Source organism: Rhinoderma darwinii, chromosome 4, assembly GCF_050947455.1.
Source record: "Rhinoderma darwinii isolate aRhiDar2 chromosome 4, aRhiDar2.hap1, whole genome shotgun sequence".
Taxonomy (NCBI): Eukaryota; Metazoa; Chordata; class Amphibia; order Anura; family Rhinodermatidae; genus Rhinoderma; species Rhinoderma darwinii.
This window is the reverse complement of record NC_134690.1, coordinates 275,840,994-275,861,440: the sequence shown is the minus strand read 5'-3', so window position 1 is coordinate 275,861,440 and position 20,447 is coordinate 275,840,994. Positions and strand designations below refer to the sequence as shown.

The following is a 20,447-nucleotide window of genomic DNA, read 5'->3' as shown; positions in this document are numbered from 1 at the left end:
ATCTAAGTCTACCATAAAGCGAAGACATCATGAGAGCAAATACAGAGGGTTCACCACAAGGTGCAAACCATTAATCCGCCTCAAAAATAGAAAGGCCAAATTAGACTTTGCTAAACAACATGTAAAGAATCCAGCCCAGTTCTGGAACAGCATTCTTTGGACACATGAAAACGAAGATCAACCTGTACCAGAATAATGGGAGGAAGAAAGTATGGAGAAGGCTTGGAGCGGCTCATGTTCCAAAGCACACCACATCCTCTGTAAAACATGGTGGAGGCAGCATGATGGCATGGGCATGCATGGCTGCCAAAGGCACTGGGTAACTAGTATTTATTGATGATGTGACTGAAGACAGAAGCAGCCGGATGAATTCTGAAGTGTTCAGGGATATACTTTCTGCTCCGATTCAACCAAATGCAGCAAGGTGATTGGACGTCTCTTCACAGTACAGATGGACAATGACCCAAAACATACTACGAAAGCAACCCAGGAGTTTTTTTAAGTTAAAGAAGTGGAATATTCTGCAATGGCCAAGTCGATCACCAGACTTCAATCCGATCGAGCATGCATTTCACTTGCTTAAGACAAAACTTAAGGCAGAAAGACCCACAAACAAGCAACAACCGAAGACCGCTTTAGTAAAGACCTGGCAAAGCATCACAAAGGAGGAAACCCAGCATTTGTTGATGTCCATGGGTACCAGACTTCAGGCAGTCATTGCCTGCAAAGGATTCTCTACAAAGTATTAAAAAGAAAAAAACAATTATTTATGGTAATGTTAATTTGTCCAATTACTTTTGAGCCCCTGAAATGAGGAGGCTGTGTAGAAAAATGATTGCAATTCCTGAACGTTTCACGGGAGATTTTTGTTCAACCTCTTGAACTAAACCTGAAAGTCTACACTTCAATTGCATCTCAGTTGATTCATTTGAAATCCAATGTGGTGACATGCAGAGCCCAAATCACGAAGATTGTGTCACTGTCCAAATAATTCTGGACCTAACTGTATATGAGGTGATTTAAGGTCCGCCTAAGGTTGACTGTATGTTTTAGTAGGTATGTTTGCAGGTCTTGATCAATTTAGCTGTTGCTGTTTTATAATCCACTAAATTTCCAGGGGTTTTCTGGTCTTTAAAAATTGTTTGCAAATTGTTTAACTGCAGTAAGATTATTTACTTAGTAATGTACTGTCTGTAGCTGGAATGCCCCTGTAAGACAGCCTCGCATGCAGTCAAATGGACTTTTTTTTCACAGCACCCTGCTCTCCCCCCTCCCTTTCTGTCTCTGGAGGGATCGTGTTTCACATGCTGGGCAGCAGTGCAAAACTGGCAGCAGAACTATGTCTCAGTTGCAGACAGTGAGTTATTACAGAATTACCTTACACCTTGTAGTAGAGAGACATGCAGGCAGCTGTAGGTACAGGCATTGTCTGTACAAGGGGAGAGAAATCATGGAAACTGTAGTCCTTTACATCGTAATCCCGCCCACAGCAAGTTCTGGAAAACTGAAAAAAGTGCTGCACATAGCTGGGATACATAATGAAAATAAAAAATAATTACTTCTTAGCTATGTAGCCATCATCTGGTGACCATTCAGACATATATAGGTACTTTTCTGGGTTTTTTCAAAGGCCATGAATAACCTTTTTAATCCTATAATAGTCACATGTTGTTTTGTTTCCTTTTTATAGGCTTAACTATTCTGTGCCCTGATGAACCAGATAAAAAGCCAATAAAAAAGAAACTACCAGGTAAGTAGAAAATGTGTGCATACTTCATTAAGGCATTTTTTTTCTCTCGACTTTTCTTTTTCGGCCACACATTTCCCCTGTAGCAGTCATTATACTAAGGCTACTTTCACACTGCAGCAGTTTGGTCAGTATTTTGCATTGGTAAGCCAAAACCATGTTCACTGTGTTTTAAATAATTTTATTTTTTTTGTGCTTCCACAATAGAGTAGAAAAGACAATTCACTGAATTTGACCAAGAAGTAAAATACTAAATCTTTATTTATATATATATATCTCTCTAAAATCAGGGGTACAATCGCCACCGTGAAAAAAGCCCAAAGTGTTCAAATTAAATAATAAGGAACGAGTAACTCATCAACTGGTTCAATTGTGAACTCTCAAGAATGAAAATACTCATATAAGTTATACCGGGCTACAGTGTGTTATATTAGTGCAGCAGCAGGTCATTCCCATAGCGCCGGTCATCAGATGAAATTAACACATGGAAACTCATAGGGTCAGAATAGAATGGGTATTTGTGCAGATGACTTCATTATTGGGTCCTGGCTCTGGTATGCTCAGGGAGTGCTCTAATGCTCCAGCGCTATGGGAATGACCTGCTGCTGCACTAATATAACACACTGTAGCCCGGTATAACTTATATGAGTATTTTCATTCTCGAGGATTCACAATTGAACCAGTTGATGATTTATGCGTTCCTTATTATTTAATTTGAACACTTTGGGCTTTTTTCACGGTGGTACCCCTGATTTTAGCGCTATATATATATATATATATATATATATATATAATGTAAGATTTTTGTATTTTACTTCTAAGCCAAAGCCAGTAGTAAAACACAAACTTAAAGAAGAGTGGAAAAATTTGCACCTCTTTCGCATTTTTGATCCACTCCTAGTTTATGCTTACAATTATTGATGATGATATAGTAAGCAAAATAGTGTATCAGACCTCTTTTTTGAAAACTAGACGTCAAACGCTAAGGCTGTGTTCACATCAGCGTTGGGATTCTGTTCATGGGTTCCGTTAGACCTTTCCGTCGGAGGAGCCGATTAACAGAAAGCTAAACGGAAACCATAGCTTCTGTTTGCATTACCATTGATTTCAATGGTAATGCTTCCATTGCAATTGGTTTCCGTTTTGTTTCCGTTTCGTAAGGTTTTTGTTTTTTTAGCGGAGACCGTAGCGTAGTCTACGCCACTGGTTTCCGCAAAAGAAACCTTACGGAACAAAGACAAACGGAGACCATTCGCAACGGAAGCATTACCATTGAAATCAATTGTAATGCAAATGGAAGCTGTGGTTTCCATTCATGGGTTCCTCCGACTAAAAGGTTTAACGGATCCCACGAACGTAAGCCCAACGCTGATGTGAACAGGCCCTAAATTTAGATGTACTCCTAAATAGTCAAACTAGACAGTACAACTCCTCCTACAACCCAAAAATGGCTTGATCCTTAAGGGGTTAAAGGGAATCTATTGTAAAAAAAAAAAAGTTTTTATTATATTTGATAATGACATAAAATAAATGATTGCTTATCACAGACAATAATGAGAAAATAGGAAAGTTATGATGTGCTCTTTTCTCCCAAGATTCTATGACTGTCCAAAAAGTAAAGGGCCTACTTTATCGTTTACTCAAGGTGCCTGGTTCAGAGCTGAAGTTGTCATATGAAAGCTCCAAAGTAAGTAGTGTTAACAAATGAGTATTATATAGTAAAATTAGCTTACTCCAGAAACAATGGGTGCCAGATTATCATGTAATGTGGAGTATCGACCATTCATGGAAAACTCATTCAAGGAAGCTCACTTGTAAGGGTAGAGAACTTTCACGAAGAAAGCCTAAAATAAACCGTTAAAACAATCTGCTCATATATCCTTAAATCAGAGCAACTTCCTAATTATTCCTGTTCAGTCATGTGTTTCAGGTTTTGTGGAATTCCACATTATATTACAGATTTCCTGGATTATGTGATGCCAGATTAAAGGGCACCTGCATAATTTTCACCATCATACACGAAGGTTCACACTGCTTTTGTGGCTTAAATCAGGCGTGCACAATTGAAGAGCGTCGTAAAACATATGCCGCTGTATGCCTATACAGCTGTTAGGAGACCTTTTATCTAATAACTGCTGTTATTTCCCTTTACTTATGCAAGTCAAATGTTTTATGTTAGAGGGGTTATGTGGGGACCGAAAAGTATTAGTAGTATGTGAGTACACTGCTAATATACATTCCGGCCCCACGTCACACCTTATCTCAATAGGATTTGGTAGTGTCCGACAGATTTTCTATAAAGGATTTTGCCGTCTCCCAAACTCCTTCTTGTAGTGCCTGCATGTGTTCCCTATTTTTAGATTTATACCAACTGATGTCCAAAGTCAACAAGCCCCTGACATAAGCTTTCAGTGTTACAAATATAGAATTCTGATGCCTCATAAAGTTTAAAAAAAAACTCCTGTATACTATTCGCTTTCGTGCGTCCCACTAGTCGTAACAAATTAAATGAGGCGCCACAGGCTCCTGTCACCAGTAACGAGACCTCGTATGTTCAGTTGCACCCGTAGAGGAGAATTATCAAACACATTTCCCCTAGTAAATAATTGCCCACTCGCGTACTTCATCAATATGCTGTCTCTTTAAGACGTTTCTAGTAGTGGAAGGACATACAAAATCATAATCGAGTGGGATGAATTGGTATTTTTTGTTCTCAAAACATCATATGATAAAGCATCTTCAATATTTTCTCAACAGATGGAAGGCAAAGAAATTCAGCTAGAAAATGACCTGAAGCCACTACAGTTTTACTCTGTGGAAAATGGAGACTGTGTCTTGGTGAGATGGTAAAACGAGGATGGAATTTGTGATTCTCAAGAACACTGGAAGTCACGGCATTGCAGAACATTTTCTGAAGAGATTTTTATTCTTTGGCGACCTGCAGATTTCATCCAGTGATCTTCGTATATAAGCTGCAATGTAAATTATTTTCCTGTGTCAATATTTTCGAGATGTTCAGTCTTTTAAAATAAACTGCCATGTATGCCATAAAATACTTGTGGTATTATATGTTTGCAGTACTTTCATTTATCCGTACTTCATTAGTATTTAGCATTCCATGAGTTTTGTGTAGGTGGTTAATTGGGGGGTAATTTAGTTTCTGCAAGGGTATGTTCAGACACGGCAGATTTATTGCAGACATTTCTGATTGAATTTAGTGTAAAGTATTAAACTGTGACTCCAAATTTAAATATTATTTTGTTTTTAGGTCCAAAGTTCTGTGTTTATTCATTTTATAATATGTCTTTATAGAGATCATAGCTAGGTTCTTCACATACTAAATCCTCTGCTTCTCGTCACATAGCCATAGTTAAATGATAACATTTTAGCTGTCTGCCTGACTGTGCAAATGGATTTATACAGCTCCCATTGTGCTCAAATTTGGCCCATGCCAAAGACCACAAAATACCTCCCCCTATTATATGAACTTTGCCAACTTTCTACATGTGCTATAACGCATGTCTAGAGGCCTGGGATGAGTTAGAGGTTAAAGGGATTTTCCCATGAGGGAAATTTATGAAATATCCACAGGATATAATCCAAAAAATTAAGTATTTGAAGCCACACATATCCCGATATCAGGAGCGGTAACACGCTGTAAAATCAGACAAACCCGGTCTGGTATAATGTAATCCTCAGCAAAAGCATGGAACAGCACACGTCTCCCAAATTTCAATCAATATATTCTTTTATTTGTCAAACATCCAGTAAAAAATGACAATGTTTCAACCCGTGACAAGAAAAAGACCCTCCACTTGTCACGGGTCGAAACGTTGCCATTTTTTACTGGATGTTTGACCAATAAAAGAATATATTGATTGAAATTTGGGAGACATGTGCTGCTGTTCAACCATGCTTTTGCTGAGAATATTCACAGGATATGTCATAAATGTCAGATAGATGCGGGTCCCACCACTTCTACAAAATTAGGCATAAATGGTATTGCTAAACGTAAGGAGCCATACTACAAAATGAACATATTATTTCTCCCACATAGTGACTGCTATATGAAAAAAAAAAATACCAGATTTTCTGGGTTTTTTTTTAGGTATTTTTTTTATCATCCTTCCAACAAAAATCAAAGCTACTAAAAAGTCCTATGTACCCCAAAATTGTAATGGCTCTTGGAATGCGGCAACACAAAAAACATTGTGTGTATACAATATATATATATAATATACACACACTACCGTTCAAAAGTTTAGGGTCACTTACAAATTTCCTTATTTTTGAAAGAAAAGCACAGGTTTTTTTTCAATGAACATAACATTAAATTAATCAGAAATACACTCTATACATTGTTAATGTGCTGAATGACTATTCTAGCTGCAAACGTCTGGTTTTTAATGCAATATCTACATAGGTGTATAGAGGCCCATTTCCAGCAACCATCACTCCAGTGTTCTAATGGTACATTGTGTTTTCTAACTGTGTTAGAAGTCTAATGGATGATTAGAAAACACTTGAAAACCCTTGTGCAATTATGTTAGCACCACTGTAAACAGTTTTGCTGTTTAGAGGAGCTATAAAACTGACCTTCCTTTGAGCTAGTTGAGAATCTGGAGCATTACATTTGTGGGTTCGATTAAACTCTCAAAATGGCTAGAAAAAGAGAGCTTTCATGTGAAACTCGACAGTCTATTCTTGTTCTTAGAAATGAAGGCTATTCCATGCGAGAAATTGCCAAGAAACTGAAGATTTCCTACAACGGTGTGTACTACTCCTTTCAAAGGACAGCACACACAGGCTCTAACCAGATTAGAAAGAAGTGGGAGGCCCCGCTGCACAACTGAGCAACAAGACAAGTACATTAGAGTCAGGGGCGTAACTAGGAAAGACTGGGCCCCATAGCAAACTTTTGACAGGACCCCCCCCCCCTCCCCTGGGTGTCACACAATCCCCACCCCTTGTAGATAGTGCCTTTTTTTACAGCCCCCCCTGTAGATAATGCCATACAGCCCCCCCTGTAGATAACGCCATACAGCCCCCCCTGTAGATAGCGCCATACAGCCCCCTCTGTAGATAGCGCCATACAGCCCCCTCTGTAGATGGCGCCATACAGCCCCCTCTGTAGATAGCGCCATACAGCCCCAAATGAAAAGATGCTGGAAGAGTACCTGACGCCATCTGTCAAGCATGGTGGAGGTAATGTGATGGTCTGGGGATGGTGCTGGTAAGGTGGGAGATTTGTACAAGGTAAAAGGGATTTTGAATAAGGAAGGCTATCACTCCATTTTGCAACGCCATGCCATACCCTGTGGACAGCGCTTGATTGGGGCCAATTTCATCCTACAACAGGACAATGACCCAAAGCACACCTCCAAATTATGCAAGAACTATTTAGGGAAGAAGCAGGCAGCTGGTATTCTATCTGTAATGGAGTGGCCAGCGCAATCACCAGATCTCAACCCCATAGAGCTGTTGTGGGAGCAGCTTGACCGTATGGTACGCAAGAAGTGCCCATCAAGCCAATCCAATTTGTGGGAGGGGCTTCTGGAAGCATGGGGTGAAATTTATCCCGATTTACCTCAGCAAATTAACAGCTAGAATGCCAAAGGTCTGCAATGCTGTAATTGCTGCAAATGGAGCATTCTTTGACGAAAGCAAAGTTTGAAGGAGAAAATTATTATTTCAAATAAAAATAATTATTTCTAACCTTGTCAATGTCTTGACTATATTTTCTAGTCATTTTGCAACTCATTTGATAAATATAAGTGTGAGTTTTCATGGAAAACACAGAATTGTCTGGGTGGCCCCAAACTTTTGAACGGTTGTGTGTGTGTGTGTGTGTGTATGTGTATATATATATATATATATATATTGGGTACCACCATAATCTTAAAGGGAACCGGTCACCAGCATTTCACCTATTGACCTCTACTCACCCCTTGCTGGCTGCTGCTATCAAAAGTTCATTGCCGTTATCCCCTCTCCTAAACTCCTCCGACTGTAAATAACGGTCTGCAAACATTTTGCGCCTTTTATCGTAATAATCCGGTGTCCCTTTGTGCACACACCCCAGAAGAGGACATCAATGCACAAGCGCGGGATGCTGGGAGAAGGCGAGGAGCTGTCAATCAAAAGTAAGGAGGCGGGATTAACTCGGGAAGACTCGATGAATAGAGATATGATTCTTTTCAAACAAAGATTTGACTCTTTTATGCTCATTAGCATATAGCACGGGTACACTAAAAAGCTGAATACTAAAGCTACAGAGCTGACTAAGAAGACAATTATAGGTTCTATAGAAATGATTTTTCACCCATTACCACCAGGTATTGCTGGTTTAATAAGTGAAATACTGGTGACAGGTTCCCTTTAACAACAAGCAGAATACAGTGAACATTTCATTTATATGTGAATGGTGTGAAAATAAATGCCAAAAAAAGTTTGTTTTTTTCTATCCCCCAAAAGAAATTACTAAAAGTTATTCAATACATTACATGTACCCAAAATGGTGCTATTAAAAAAAATTCAGCCCTCATATAGTCCGACAGAAAAATTTGTTACTATTATGTTGCCGTCTTCGATAGGTGCGTTCAGTTTTGCAGGTGCAGAGTGCCTGGTCTTCACTAGAACAGCAACATGGAGCACACCCTGATATTCTAGGTAGATTTATGGAACACAATCGGAGGCATCCAGTGTCACCTATTCCAACATTCTTCAGTCCCAGATGTGCACTTCAACATACCAGATAGGCATCTTCATGCCCCATTGGCTTCAAAAGTCATAGGCCAACATTGTTGGTAGTCACACTGCCATCCTGCAGCCACATAAAGGCTCTCCCCTAACACTCTTAAAGGCAATGTGTTGCCAGAAAAACATGTTGTTTTTTTTTAAATTAAACATTTAGTGTGTGGGTGATTAAACATTGTTCAAATTTTTTTTATTTTTTTCACGAGTCAGGAAATATTATAAATTAATTCTAATTTATAATACTACCCATTTTTGGTCACTAGATGGAGCTATTCCCAAAATTGCAGCTTTGCAAAATTGGGTAAAAAGCCCTCGCTCTAGTGAGCTCTCAGCATCCCCCCCTCCTTTATCCTGGCTAGTGCCGGGATAAACGAGGGGTTTGAACGGTGTAACCTCCTACACTGTGTGTTGCCATTTTTTGAGCTAACACACAGTGTAGTAGGTTTACATACAGTAGTAAACACACACAAACACGAACATACATTGAAATCTCTTACCTGCTCCTGCCGCCGCGGCTCCCTCCGGCCCGTCCGCTCCGTTTGCTGCCGCTGGTCCAAGTGCACAAATCCGGAAGCCGCGACCGGAAGTAGTAATATTACTGTCCGGCCGCGACTTCCGGTCCACAGGAAAATGGCGCCGGACGGCGCCAATTTCGAATTGGACTGTGTGGGAGCGGCGCATGCGCAGTTCCCACACAGACGCCGTACACTGAAGTCAATGGGACGGGAGCCGTTCGCAGTCCCTATGGGACTGTGGCTGCCGTATTCCATGTCTGTATGTGTCGTTAATCGACACATACAGAAATGGAACAAAAAATGGCAGCCCCCATAGGGAAGAAAAAGTGTAAAAATAAGAAAAAGTAAAACACAAACACACAAATGAATATAAACGTTTTTAATAAAGCACTAACATCTTTAACATATAAAAAAATAATTTGTGATGACACTGTTCCTTTAAAGGCTACGTGGGTATTTTTTTTTTTTCAAACCGTGTTTAATTTTAAAAAATGTAATGACGTTACTTTGCATAGAAGATGACTACAGGATCAGACCACACACAGGGTTTATATGTAGACCCCCACTCTATTAAGAGGCATCCTCAAATCCTGGATTAACACCTCACTCTTCTTTAGACACCCAAATAAACTCAAATATTTTCATCACTGACCTGTAGCCATCTAAAAGCATACCCCAACATGCCTCGCGCTGCCATCGGGGAACTGCTCCCCAACAATTTTTAATAGAATATAATCTAATGTATAACCTCACATTGTGCAGTCCATCAAAGATCAATATCCAAATACAAGGTTTATGAACGTAGTTAGATTACAGATCTGGGTTGTATATATCTGTAATACATGCCCACAGGAATATATATATTTCATTATGAATCCGGGAGAAAAAAATTGTGACATATTCAATTGCATGCCATATTAAAGAGGTATTCTAGAGCCATTGCTTCTTGTGAATAATACATAAGTCCACAGAGGTATAGTAAGGTGGCACATGTACATGGCTTTTTGAGGGGTAAAAATGCCATTGGCAGATGTTTTCTGGGAGTCAGAAATTATTATAAGGTCACACAGCATTTTGGTTTTTGGCATTTTGGGTTAAGTGTCGTTTTAAAAAAAAAAAAACAATGTTGAAGATATAGGGGGAATTTAATAACTTCTGTACGCCAATTTTCTGGCATAGAAAAGTCACAAATGCAAAGTCGCAATTTGGCCCAAAAATGTAGACTTCTGATGCACGCCACTTTTCTGTCACTAATCAACAAATTTACTGTCATTTCCGCGTTTGCAGGTAAGTCGATGTAGCTACTTACCTGCAAACGCTGATGCTGGTGCAGAATCAACTGTAGCCTCTGGTGCCGATGTGTCCTCGCTCGTCACGACACGATGCAGAACCTGGGGCAGGAAGTGAGTGACGTCACAGCGTGATCTCTCGAGAACACGCTGTGTCTGTGCTCTGCCAGAAGCTGGGTGTTAACGAAGAGAAGTGGATGATGCTGATTCGTCAGCATCATACACTCCTAGTCACAACGCCCAGCTAGTAAAAGAAGTAAAAACGCCCAGATGTACATACACAATACACGCCCACTTGTACTTTTACTTTAAACACGCCCAGTTGTACTTTAGAAAGCCTCATTTGCATAAATATAAAAATGGTCATAACTTGGCCAAAAATGCTCGTTTTTAAAAAACGTTACTCTTATCTACATTGCAGTGCTGATCTGCTGCAATAGAAGATAGGGGTTGCAAAATCTGGTGACAGAGCCTCTTTAAGGGCGTGGGTACTTGTTTACTGATTAATCTATGCAACATAAACAGGATTTTACATTCACCTGCATGGGTGTGGCTCTAGGTAAAGAGAAATGTAACCATTTACAAGAAACAGAAATATTCTTCTTGATGAACACAAAATGGCGGTTTGTCCTGCTCCTTCAAGTTCAATGGGGAGGTAAAACATGCAGCGCATAAGGAAGTAAGCACTAGTTCAGACAGTAATGTCAAAAATTAGAAAATTGTGTTTTATATTTTTCAATTTAAATTGACAGAAAACAAGTGTAATAAAATTGCCAAATGTGAATATAATATTTCACCCATCTGAAGGTTAGAGTCCTGGAAATGTCCTGGTTAGAATTCCTTAATATTCTTCTTTGAGTTGAATCCAGGGCTTTCGCCGATAGCAGAGACACCACGTGTCTGACAACACCTGTGCGATGTTTCGTGGGACCGATCCCATTCTCAAGCATACCTGTCGGGTGTTCCGTGCTCGTTTAAATGGTGATGGACTAAGGTAAGTGTAATAAATGTAATATACAACATTTTACAAAAACGTGAATGTTTAAACGTGTAAATGATTAAAAACAAGCATTGAGTTTCACAATGAATATTAGAGAAATGGATTGTCTAGAGAAGGGGTCTCAAGCACGCGGTGTGCGGGCCGCATGCGGCCCCTGGGGCTGTCATCGGCGGCCCGGGGGACACCGAGCCGCTAGTGTAGGCCCTGCTCCGGGACTGTCCATATATGGTCAGTGTTGTGAGGGTCCTCCCCAGAGCAGAGTCCCGGGCAGAGCACTAGTATCGGCTCTGCTCCGGGACTCTGTGGAATTCCCTGACATCGCTGTCCATATATGGACAATGTTGTCAGGGTCTTCCCCAGAGCAGAGTCCCGAGCAGAGCGCTAGTATAGGCTCTGATGTGGGACTCTGTGGAATTCCCTGACATCGCTGTCCACATATGGATAGCGATGTCTGGGGCTTCCCCAGAGCTGGAGTCCCGGGCAGACAGCTAATATAGGCTTTGCTCTGGGACTCTGGGGAAGCTTCTGACATCGCTGTCCATACATTGACAGTGATGTCAGGGGCTTCCCCAGAGCAGGAGTCCCAGTGATGTCAGGAGCACAGCTAGAGTCCCAGGAAGAGCCTACTAGCGCTCTGCCCGGGACTACAGCTCTGGGGTTTCTCCTGACATCCATGTCCATATATGGAGAGTGATGTCAGGAGCAGAGTTGGAATTCCAGGTAGAGTGCTAGAAGCGGCTCTGCTCCGGGACTCCAGCTCTGGGCAAGCCCCTGACATCACTGTCCATATATGGACACTGATGTCAGTGGCTTCCCCAGAGTTCCGGGGCAGAGCATATACTAGTGCTCTGCTCCGGGACACCGGCTCTGGGGTTGCCCCTGATATCACATTCCGGTCCAGGAGGATCCCCTGACGTCACTGTGTATGGACAATGACGTCAGGGGCTTCAACAGCAGAGGAATCCCCAGCCAAAGCGTTGGCAACACTCTGGCTGGGGATTCCACTCCTAGAGGGAGCCCCAATGGAGCTATCTACTTGGGGTGTGTGTGTAGCATTATCTGCATAGGGCACTGTGGCAGCGTCTGCGGAGGGCACTGTGGCAGCGTCTGCGGAGGGCACTGTGGCAGCGTCTGCGGAGGGCACTATGGCAGCATCTGCGGAGGGCACTATGGCAGCATCTGCGGAGGGCACTGTGGCAGCATCTGCGGAGGGCACTGTGGCAGCATCTGCGAAGGGCACTGTGGCAGCATCTATGGAGGGCACTGTGGCAGCATCTATGGGGGGCACTGTGGCAGCATCTACGGGGGGCACTGTGGCAGCATCTACAGAGGGCACTGTGGCAGCATCTACAGAGGGCACTGTGGCAGTATCTACGGAGGGCACTGTGGCAGCATCTACGGAGGGCACTGTGGCAGCATCTACGGAGGGCACTGTGGCAGCATCTACAGAGGACACTGTGGCATTATCTTCAAGTGGGTGTGTGGCAGTATATACAGAGGACACTGTGGCATTATCTAGGGGTGTGTTGCATTATCTACAGAGGGTACTGTGGCATTATCTACAGAGGGCACTGTGGCATTATCTACAGAGGTTACTGTGGCATTATCTACAGACGGCACTGTGGCAATATCTACAGAGGGCACTGTGGCATTATCTACAGAGGGCACTGTGGCAGTATCTATAGAGGGAATTGTGGCATTATCTACAGAGGGCTCTGTTGCACTATAAAAAGGGGCTGCACAATCTTGACGTGTGTCTGCCAAACGCTGCCAACTGAGCCGCCGGACTGCATTTAGCGACACTTAAATTGGAAAACTGGACTGTTGAAATAAGCACGTGGAGAATTCTCTCAAATTTTAAACCTAGCGGTATTATTATAGTAATGTATTATTATTATTATTATTATTATTATTAAAGTAATATAGTGTTATAGTAGTTAAAATAACGAATTGACTAACAATAATTTTGTATTGTATCAAATTTGAAAGTAATGCAGCCCGTCAACTCCCCTTTTTTCTATATGTGGCTCACTTACCAGGCCGAGTTTGAGACCCCTGGTCTAGAGGTTATTCATAGAATTTCATCAGGTTTCATTACTGAAGAGTTAAAGGGAATGTGTTGCCAGAAAAACATGTGTTTTTTTTTTTTTAATTAAACATTTAGTGTGTAGGTGATTAAACATTGTTCAAATTTTTTTTATTTTTTTCACGAGTCAGGAAATATTATAAATTAATTCTAATTTATAATATTTCCCATTGCTGGTCACTAGATGGAGCTATTCCCAAAATTGCAGCATTGCAAAATTGGGTAAAAAGCCCTCGCTCTAGTGAGCTCTCAGCATCCCCCCCCCCTCCTTTATCCTGGCTAGTGCCTGGATAAACGAGGGGTTTGAACGGTCTAACCTCCTACACTGTGTGTCGCCATTTTTTGAGCTAACACACAGTGTAGTAGGTTTACATACAGTAGTAAACGTACACAAACACGAACATACATAGAAATCTCTTACCTGCTCCTGCCGCCGCGGCTCCCTCCGGCCCGTCCGCTCCGTCTGCTGCCGCTGGTCCAAGTGCACAAGTCCGGAAGCCGCGACCGGAAGTAGTAATCTTATTGTCCGGCCGCGACTTCCGGTCCACAGGAAAATGGCGCTGGACGGCGCGCATTTCAAATTGGACTGTGTGGGAGCGGCGCATGCGCAGTTCCCACACAGACGGCGTACATGTTAGTGGATGGAACGGGCCCCGTTCGCAGTCCCTATGGGACTGTGACTGCCGTATTCCATGTCTGTATGTGTCGTTAATCGACACATACAGAAATGGAAAAAAAAATGGCAGCCCCCATAGGGAAGAAAAAGTGTAAAAATAAGAAAAAGTAAAACACAAACACACAAATAAATATAAACGTTTTTAATAAAGCACTAACATCTTTAACATATTAAAAAAAAATTGTGATGACACTGTTCCTTTAAGTGTTACGTATTTTCTCCTTCTGTTCTTTCCATAAAAGGAGTTCTCTTTATATATATATATATATATATATATATATATATATATATATATACACATACAAACAAAGGATAAACAAGCAGCACCGTTTATCAAAACACGTACAGTCAGGGTGCAAATATTCTCGTTTGGACACGTGACCAGTGTCCCTAGATACCAAGTAAAGTCCTCCAAAACACGAGACAGCACACCTTGATAGTGAAAAAAGTGGATTTATTCACCACATGCGACGTTTCAGACCTACTCCATGGGGCCTTTCTCAAGCATAATAAAACATGTGCGCATATAAATACCCATTTTGTAATGATGGGGGTCGGGAAACAGACAAGTGAGCCCTAATCTACCTGCCACTCAGTCCCTGCCTACTTGCAATGACCCGCCCTAGGCGACGGGGTACAACTGTGCGACGGTCCCTACGCTCAGTAAGTGCACGACAGACAAACAGACAAGGGTACACAGAAGCTAAGGGAAATGGGGCAGTTGCCCACGGCAACACAGTGTGCAACAAGAGTAGTGAACGAGCCAAGTCAAACAAGGAGTGCACGAGGTACAAATCGCAGAGCAGGAGCGTAGTCAGTAAAGCCAGGGTCAAAAATGAAGCAAGGTCAATAATCATAGCAGGAGCAGCAGAGCCAGGAAACAGAAAAGAATCACAGGCAAAGGAGGAGCAGGAAATGCAGGTATAAATAGACAGAGGGCGGGAGCTAGCTCCGTCTGGCCAGGCTGCGATAGGCTCTCCCACTCCTCAGCCTCCCAGCCTGACTGGTAGAAGATCGTGTCACTCTATCAGACCTAGGAGCAGGTGCAGACTGATTACGCATGGGCGTCGACACAGAAGCTGTGTCTGGCAGATCCTTGACATATATATATATATATATATATATATATATATATATATATATATATATATTATATTCACATTTGCCAATTTTATTGCACTTTCTGTCAATTGACATTGAAAAATATAAAATACAATTTTCTACTTTTTGACATTTCTGTCTGAACTAGTTCTTGCTTCCTTATACGCTATATCTAAGAGTTTGAAAGCATCTCTTGTTGCACCAACTCACCGACAGGTTAGTTCATTATTAAGGTCAGAAACCACATAACTGAACCACTATTTGCTTTCATATGACCTTGTTATAAAATATATTTGAGAAGTTCTTAGGGTATGTTCACACGGCAACGCAAAATACGTCTGAAATGATGGAGCTGTTTTCACTCGAAAACAGCTCCTGAATTTCAGACGTTTTTACAAGTGCACGCGTTTTTCGCTGCGTCCATTACGGACGTAATTGGAGCTGTCTTTCAATGGAGTCAATGAAAAACTGCTCCAATTACGTCCCAAGAAGTGTCCTGCACTTCTTTGACACGGGCGTAATTTTACGTGCAATCTTTTGACAGCGACGCGTAAAATTACACCTTGTTGTGCACAGAACATCGTAAGACCCATTGCAAGCAATGGGCAGATGTTTGCAGACGTATTGGAGCCGTCTTTTCAGGCGTAATTTGAGGCTTAAAACGCCTCCATTACGTCTGAAAATAGGTAGTGTGCACATACGCTTAGGGTATGTTCACACGCAGAGTCAAAAACGTCTTAAAATACGAAGCTGTTTTCAAGAGAATACAGCTCCTGATTTCCAGACTTTTTTGGTGCCACTCGCGATTTTCACTGCGTTTTTAGCTGCGTTTTTTACGGTCGTTTTTGGAGTTTTTTTTACTAGAGTCTATGGAAAACGGCTCCAAAAACGTCCCAAGAAGTGTCCTGCACTTCTTTTTCGCGGCCGGTTTTTTACGCGTTAAAAAACGCCGCGATAAACGCTCAGTCGGAACAGAATGCCGTTTTCCCATTGAAATCAATGGGCAGATGTTTGGAGGTGTTCTGCTTCCGATTTTTCGGCCGTTTTTCGGGCGTTTACGACCCGAAAAACGGCCGAATATAGACCGTGTGAACATTCCATTGATCGACATTCAAAAATGTATTTAGAAGAAATATCTAAAACTACCGATAATATAGAAGAGACATACATTTTTACGGAGGCTGAACAAAATAACATCATGCAATTGGCAGAAACAACAGGTTTTTCTTTCCCACAAGTGGCTGAAACCAATAAAGTTGATTATTCAAAAAAACTGGAAACGTTAAAAAAGAAGGAAACCAGCTTATTTATGCATACATCAACCTTAACAGAATACATAAAAGCAGAATGAATTCCCAGAGGACTAAGAAGTCCACTTAAACCAATTTTGGTGAAAAATGATGCTTTGTACCATCAGAAATGGTTCGAACTCAGTAACTGTTATTCAATTGATCTCATAGAGATTACTAAAAAATAAATAATTAAAACCGATATTGAATGCAAAACTAATATCAACTTAGAAAACTACAATCAAATGCATGAAGAACTTAAAGTCTCAATACACAAATTAAAGGGAATGTGTCGCTAGAATTTTTTTTTATTTTTTTTAGTTAAACAGTTAGTGTATAGGTGATTAAACATTGTTCAAATATTTTTTATTTTTTCACGAGTCAGGAAATATTATAAATTAGATTCTAATTTATAATATTTCCCAGCGCTGGTCACTAGATGGAGCAATTCCCAAAATTGCAGCATTGCATGTGGTAAAGCAACCACATTGCTTTATGCTGCAAAATTTGAGAAAACTCACTCGCTCTAGTGAGCTCTCAGAATCCCCCCTCCTTTATCCTGGCTAGTGCCGGGATAAACGAGGGGATTGAACGGTCAAACCTCCTACACTGTGTGTTGCCATTTTTTGAGCTAACACACAGTGTAGTAGGTGAACATACAGTAGTAAACACACAGTAAAACACGTACATACACAGTCCTAACTTACCTGCTCCTGCCGCCGCCGCTCCCTCCGGTCCGTCCGCTCCGTCTGCTACCTCTGCTCCAAGTGCACAAGTCCGGAAGCCGCGACCGGAAGTAGTAATCTTACTGTCCGGCCGCGACTTCCGGTCCACAAGAAAATGGCGCCGGACGTCGCACAGTTAAATTTGGACTGTGTGGGAGCGGCGCATGCGCCGTTCCCACACAGACGGCGTACAGCATAGTGGATGGAACGGGCCCCATTCGCATTCACTATGGGACTGTATGTGCCGTATTCCATGTCTGTATGTGTCGTTAATCGACACATACAGAGATGGAAAAAAAAATGCCAGCCCCCATGGACAAGAAAAAGTGAAAAAATAAAAAAAGTTAAACACAAACACACAAATAAAAAAATGTTTAATAAAACACTAAAAGCAAATTGATCTAAAAAATTTTTTTTTCGTGACACTGGTTCTTTAAGGAATTCTATCTTACAAAATAAATTGAATAAATTTGAAGGGATACATTGGACTATCAATATAATCGAGTATATATATGGGTGGAGGAAAAAAAGACATAGTAGACAAATCAACAAATATAAAAATTAAAGTGGAAACAACTCATCAACAGTTAATGATAAAACAAAAGTTAACCGTAATAAAGGAGCAACTATGACCCTACGACCTAAAATATCGCAGGTACCTTTTTTTAGGAAAAAAAATCAACGGATTAAACGCAAGAGGAAATGGATTCATCAAACGAAGGAACCGCACAATAAAACCTAAACCAAAGACACCCACCAAAAACTAGAAACAGCGGGAAGAAAGACACGAATTGACAATTAACATTTCTTAAAAAAAAACATGACAAAACCAGAACTGGACCTTCTGGATAAAGTCCTAGGCTTTGTGCCTACACAAAATATAAAAGAATTCGACTTTACTATACTTTTTTTTCGCTTCTGTCACAATATGCGGTTGCAAATGTTCTATATGAATAAGCAGAAAACAGATAAAATAACAACTAATAAGATTCCACCCTCCTTACAGACCCAGATTAATGTGGACAGCAACGCATATAGCGACGAAGCAGATCCAACTTGTAATTTCAAGAAGGAAATCGACATAGTGCTGAATGATGCACTTCTATCTGGAATTATCGACCAAGATTTGACTGATGCCTTAATTTAAAAAAATCACTGTATTTGCCAAAGGTGCACAAAAATCTAAATAAACCCCCAGGACGACCCATAGTCTCCAGCATAAATTCCATATTGCAACCATTGGCCATCTATGTCAATTCCTTCTTGCAAAAAAATCGTACAGAAATTGCCTGATTGTCTAAAGGATATCACCGAGTTTCTGGACAGAATTGAAAAATTAACTGTAAGGGTATGTGCACACACAAAATAAAAACGTCTGCTTTTCTGATTTTTTTAAAATCAAAGTCGTGTTTTTCGCAGTGTATTTAACGGCCGTTTTTGTAGCTGTTTCTCTATAGAGTCTATAAAAAACGGCTCCAAAAACGGCTGAAGAAGTGACATGCACCTCTTTTTCGCGGCCGCTTTCTTACGCGGTCGTTTTGAAAAGCGGCCGCGTAAAAAACGCCCCGTCGGCACAGAACGCCGTTTTCGTTTTCCCATTGAAATAAATGGGCAGATGTTTGGAGGCGTTCTGCTCCCAATTATTTGGCTGTTTACGGCCCGAAAAACATCAGAAAACACTCTGTGTGAACATACCCTCATTAAAGGAACACTTCTTTGCACATTAGACATTAAAAGCTTATATACTAACATCCCATATAATGAAGGAATGTCTGCGGTCAGACACAAATTTAGTGAAGATGCTACTTCAAACAACGAAACAATCAAGTTCATTATGTGTCTTCTAGATCTAATACTCACAAAAAATTACATCAGGTTCGACAATGACTATTACTTGTAACTGCAAAGAACTTCGATGGGCTCCTCTGCAGCTCCAGGATATGCTAATATCTTTATGGCCTCATTTGAATCTTCATTCGTACAAAATAGCCCCTTCACCGAAGACATCAAATTATGGCTAAGATATGTCGATGACGTCTTATTATTTATAGTGGGAAGGTAGTAAAGAAAATTTAGACAAATTCAAGTCAAATATCAACAAGTGTCACAATTTGATTCAATTTTCTATTGGGTGTAATCTTGAAAGCATACACTATCTTGATGTTAAAATTAATAAAACAATCGATAATCACTTGATGACAACTTTGTTTTATAAACCAACAGACAGGAATAATTTATTGAGACGAGACAGTGCTCATGACCCCTAAACATTTAAAGGTATACCAAAAGGCCAATTCATTATTGTAGGAATGAATTGGAAAAAATAGGACCAGAAATTGAAGATTATAAAATAGAAGATGCAAATAAAAAAAGAGGAAAAAAGTTATTAAAGGAACTATTAATAGATATTGGGATATGTTAAAATAAGAACACAAGTATAGAAAACTATTTACTGAAAAACCACAATTCATATATCGCAAAGGAAAATCCCTTTCAAATCAACTTATAGGAGCAGATATTAACCCCTTCCCGCTTTGGCCACTTTTGACCTTCCTGATAAAGCACCATTTTTCAAATCTGACATGTTTCAATTTATGTGGTAATAACTTCGGAATGCTTTTACCTATCCAAGCGATTCTGAGATTGTTTTCTCATGACACATTGGACTTTATGTTACTGGCAAAATTTGCTCGATATGTTCAGTATTTAATTGTGAAAAACACCAAAATTTACCAAAAAATGGCAAAAATTAGCATTTTTCTCAATTTAAATGTATCTGCTTGTACGACAGGCAGTTATACCACACAAAATTGTTGCTAATTAACATCCCCCATATGTCTACTCTAGATTGGCATCGTTTTTTGAACATTCTTTTATTTTCTAGGACGTTACAAGGCTTTGAACTTTAGCAGCAATTTCTCAAAATTTCAAGAAAATTTCAAAAGGCTATTTTTACAGTTCAGTTGTGAAGTGGCTTTGAGTGCCTTATATATTAGAAACCCCCAAAAAGTCCCCCCATTTTAAAAACTTCACCCCTCAAAGTATTCAATACAGCATTTAGAAAATTTCTTAACCCTTTAAACGTTTCACAGGAATTAAAGCAAAATAGTGGTGAAATGTACAAATTTCATATTTTTTTGCAGAAATTAATTTTGAATCCAATTTTTTTATAACAATATACGTTTTACCAGAGAAATGCAACTCAATATTTATTGCCCAGGTTCTGCAGTTTTAGGAAATATACCACATGTGTCCCTAGCGTG

The 20,447-nt window shown here is 40.5% G+C and overlaps 1 protein-coding gene across 3 annotated transcripts in view; it reads left to right on the top strand.

Annotated features, from left to right (window-relative positions):
• The window catches only part of TBCE (tubulin folding cofactor E), a 70,790-nt gene extending 65,990 nt beyond the window's left edge, over positions 1–4,800 (top strand). For all 3 annotated transcript variants that reach the window (XM_075862527.1, XM_075862526.1, XM_075862528.1), the window contains 3 exons: positions 1,691–1,750; positions 3,343–3,434; positions 4,505–4,800. In XM_075862527.1, coding sequence (XP_075718642.1) covers positions 1,691–1,750; positions 3,343–3,434; positions 4,505–4,597 — 245 coding nt within the window. In that variant the 3' untranslated portion in view covers positions 4,598–4,800. The remainder of the gene's footprint in view (positions 1–1,690; positions 1,751–3,342; positions 3,435–4,504) is intronic.
• Positions 4,801–20,447: the final 15,647 nt, after the last annotated feature.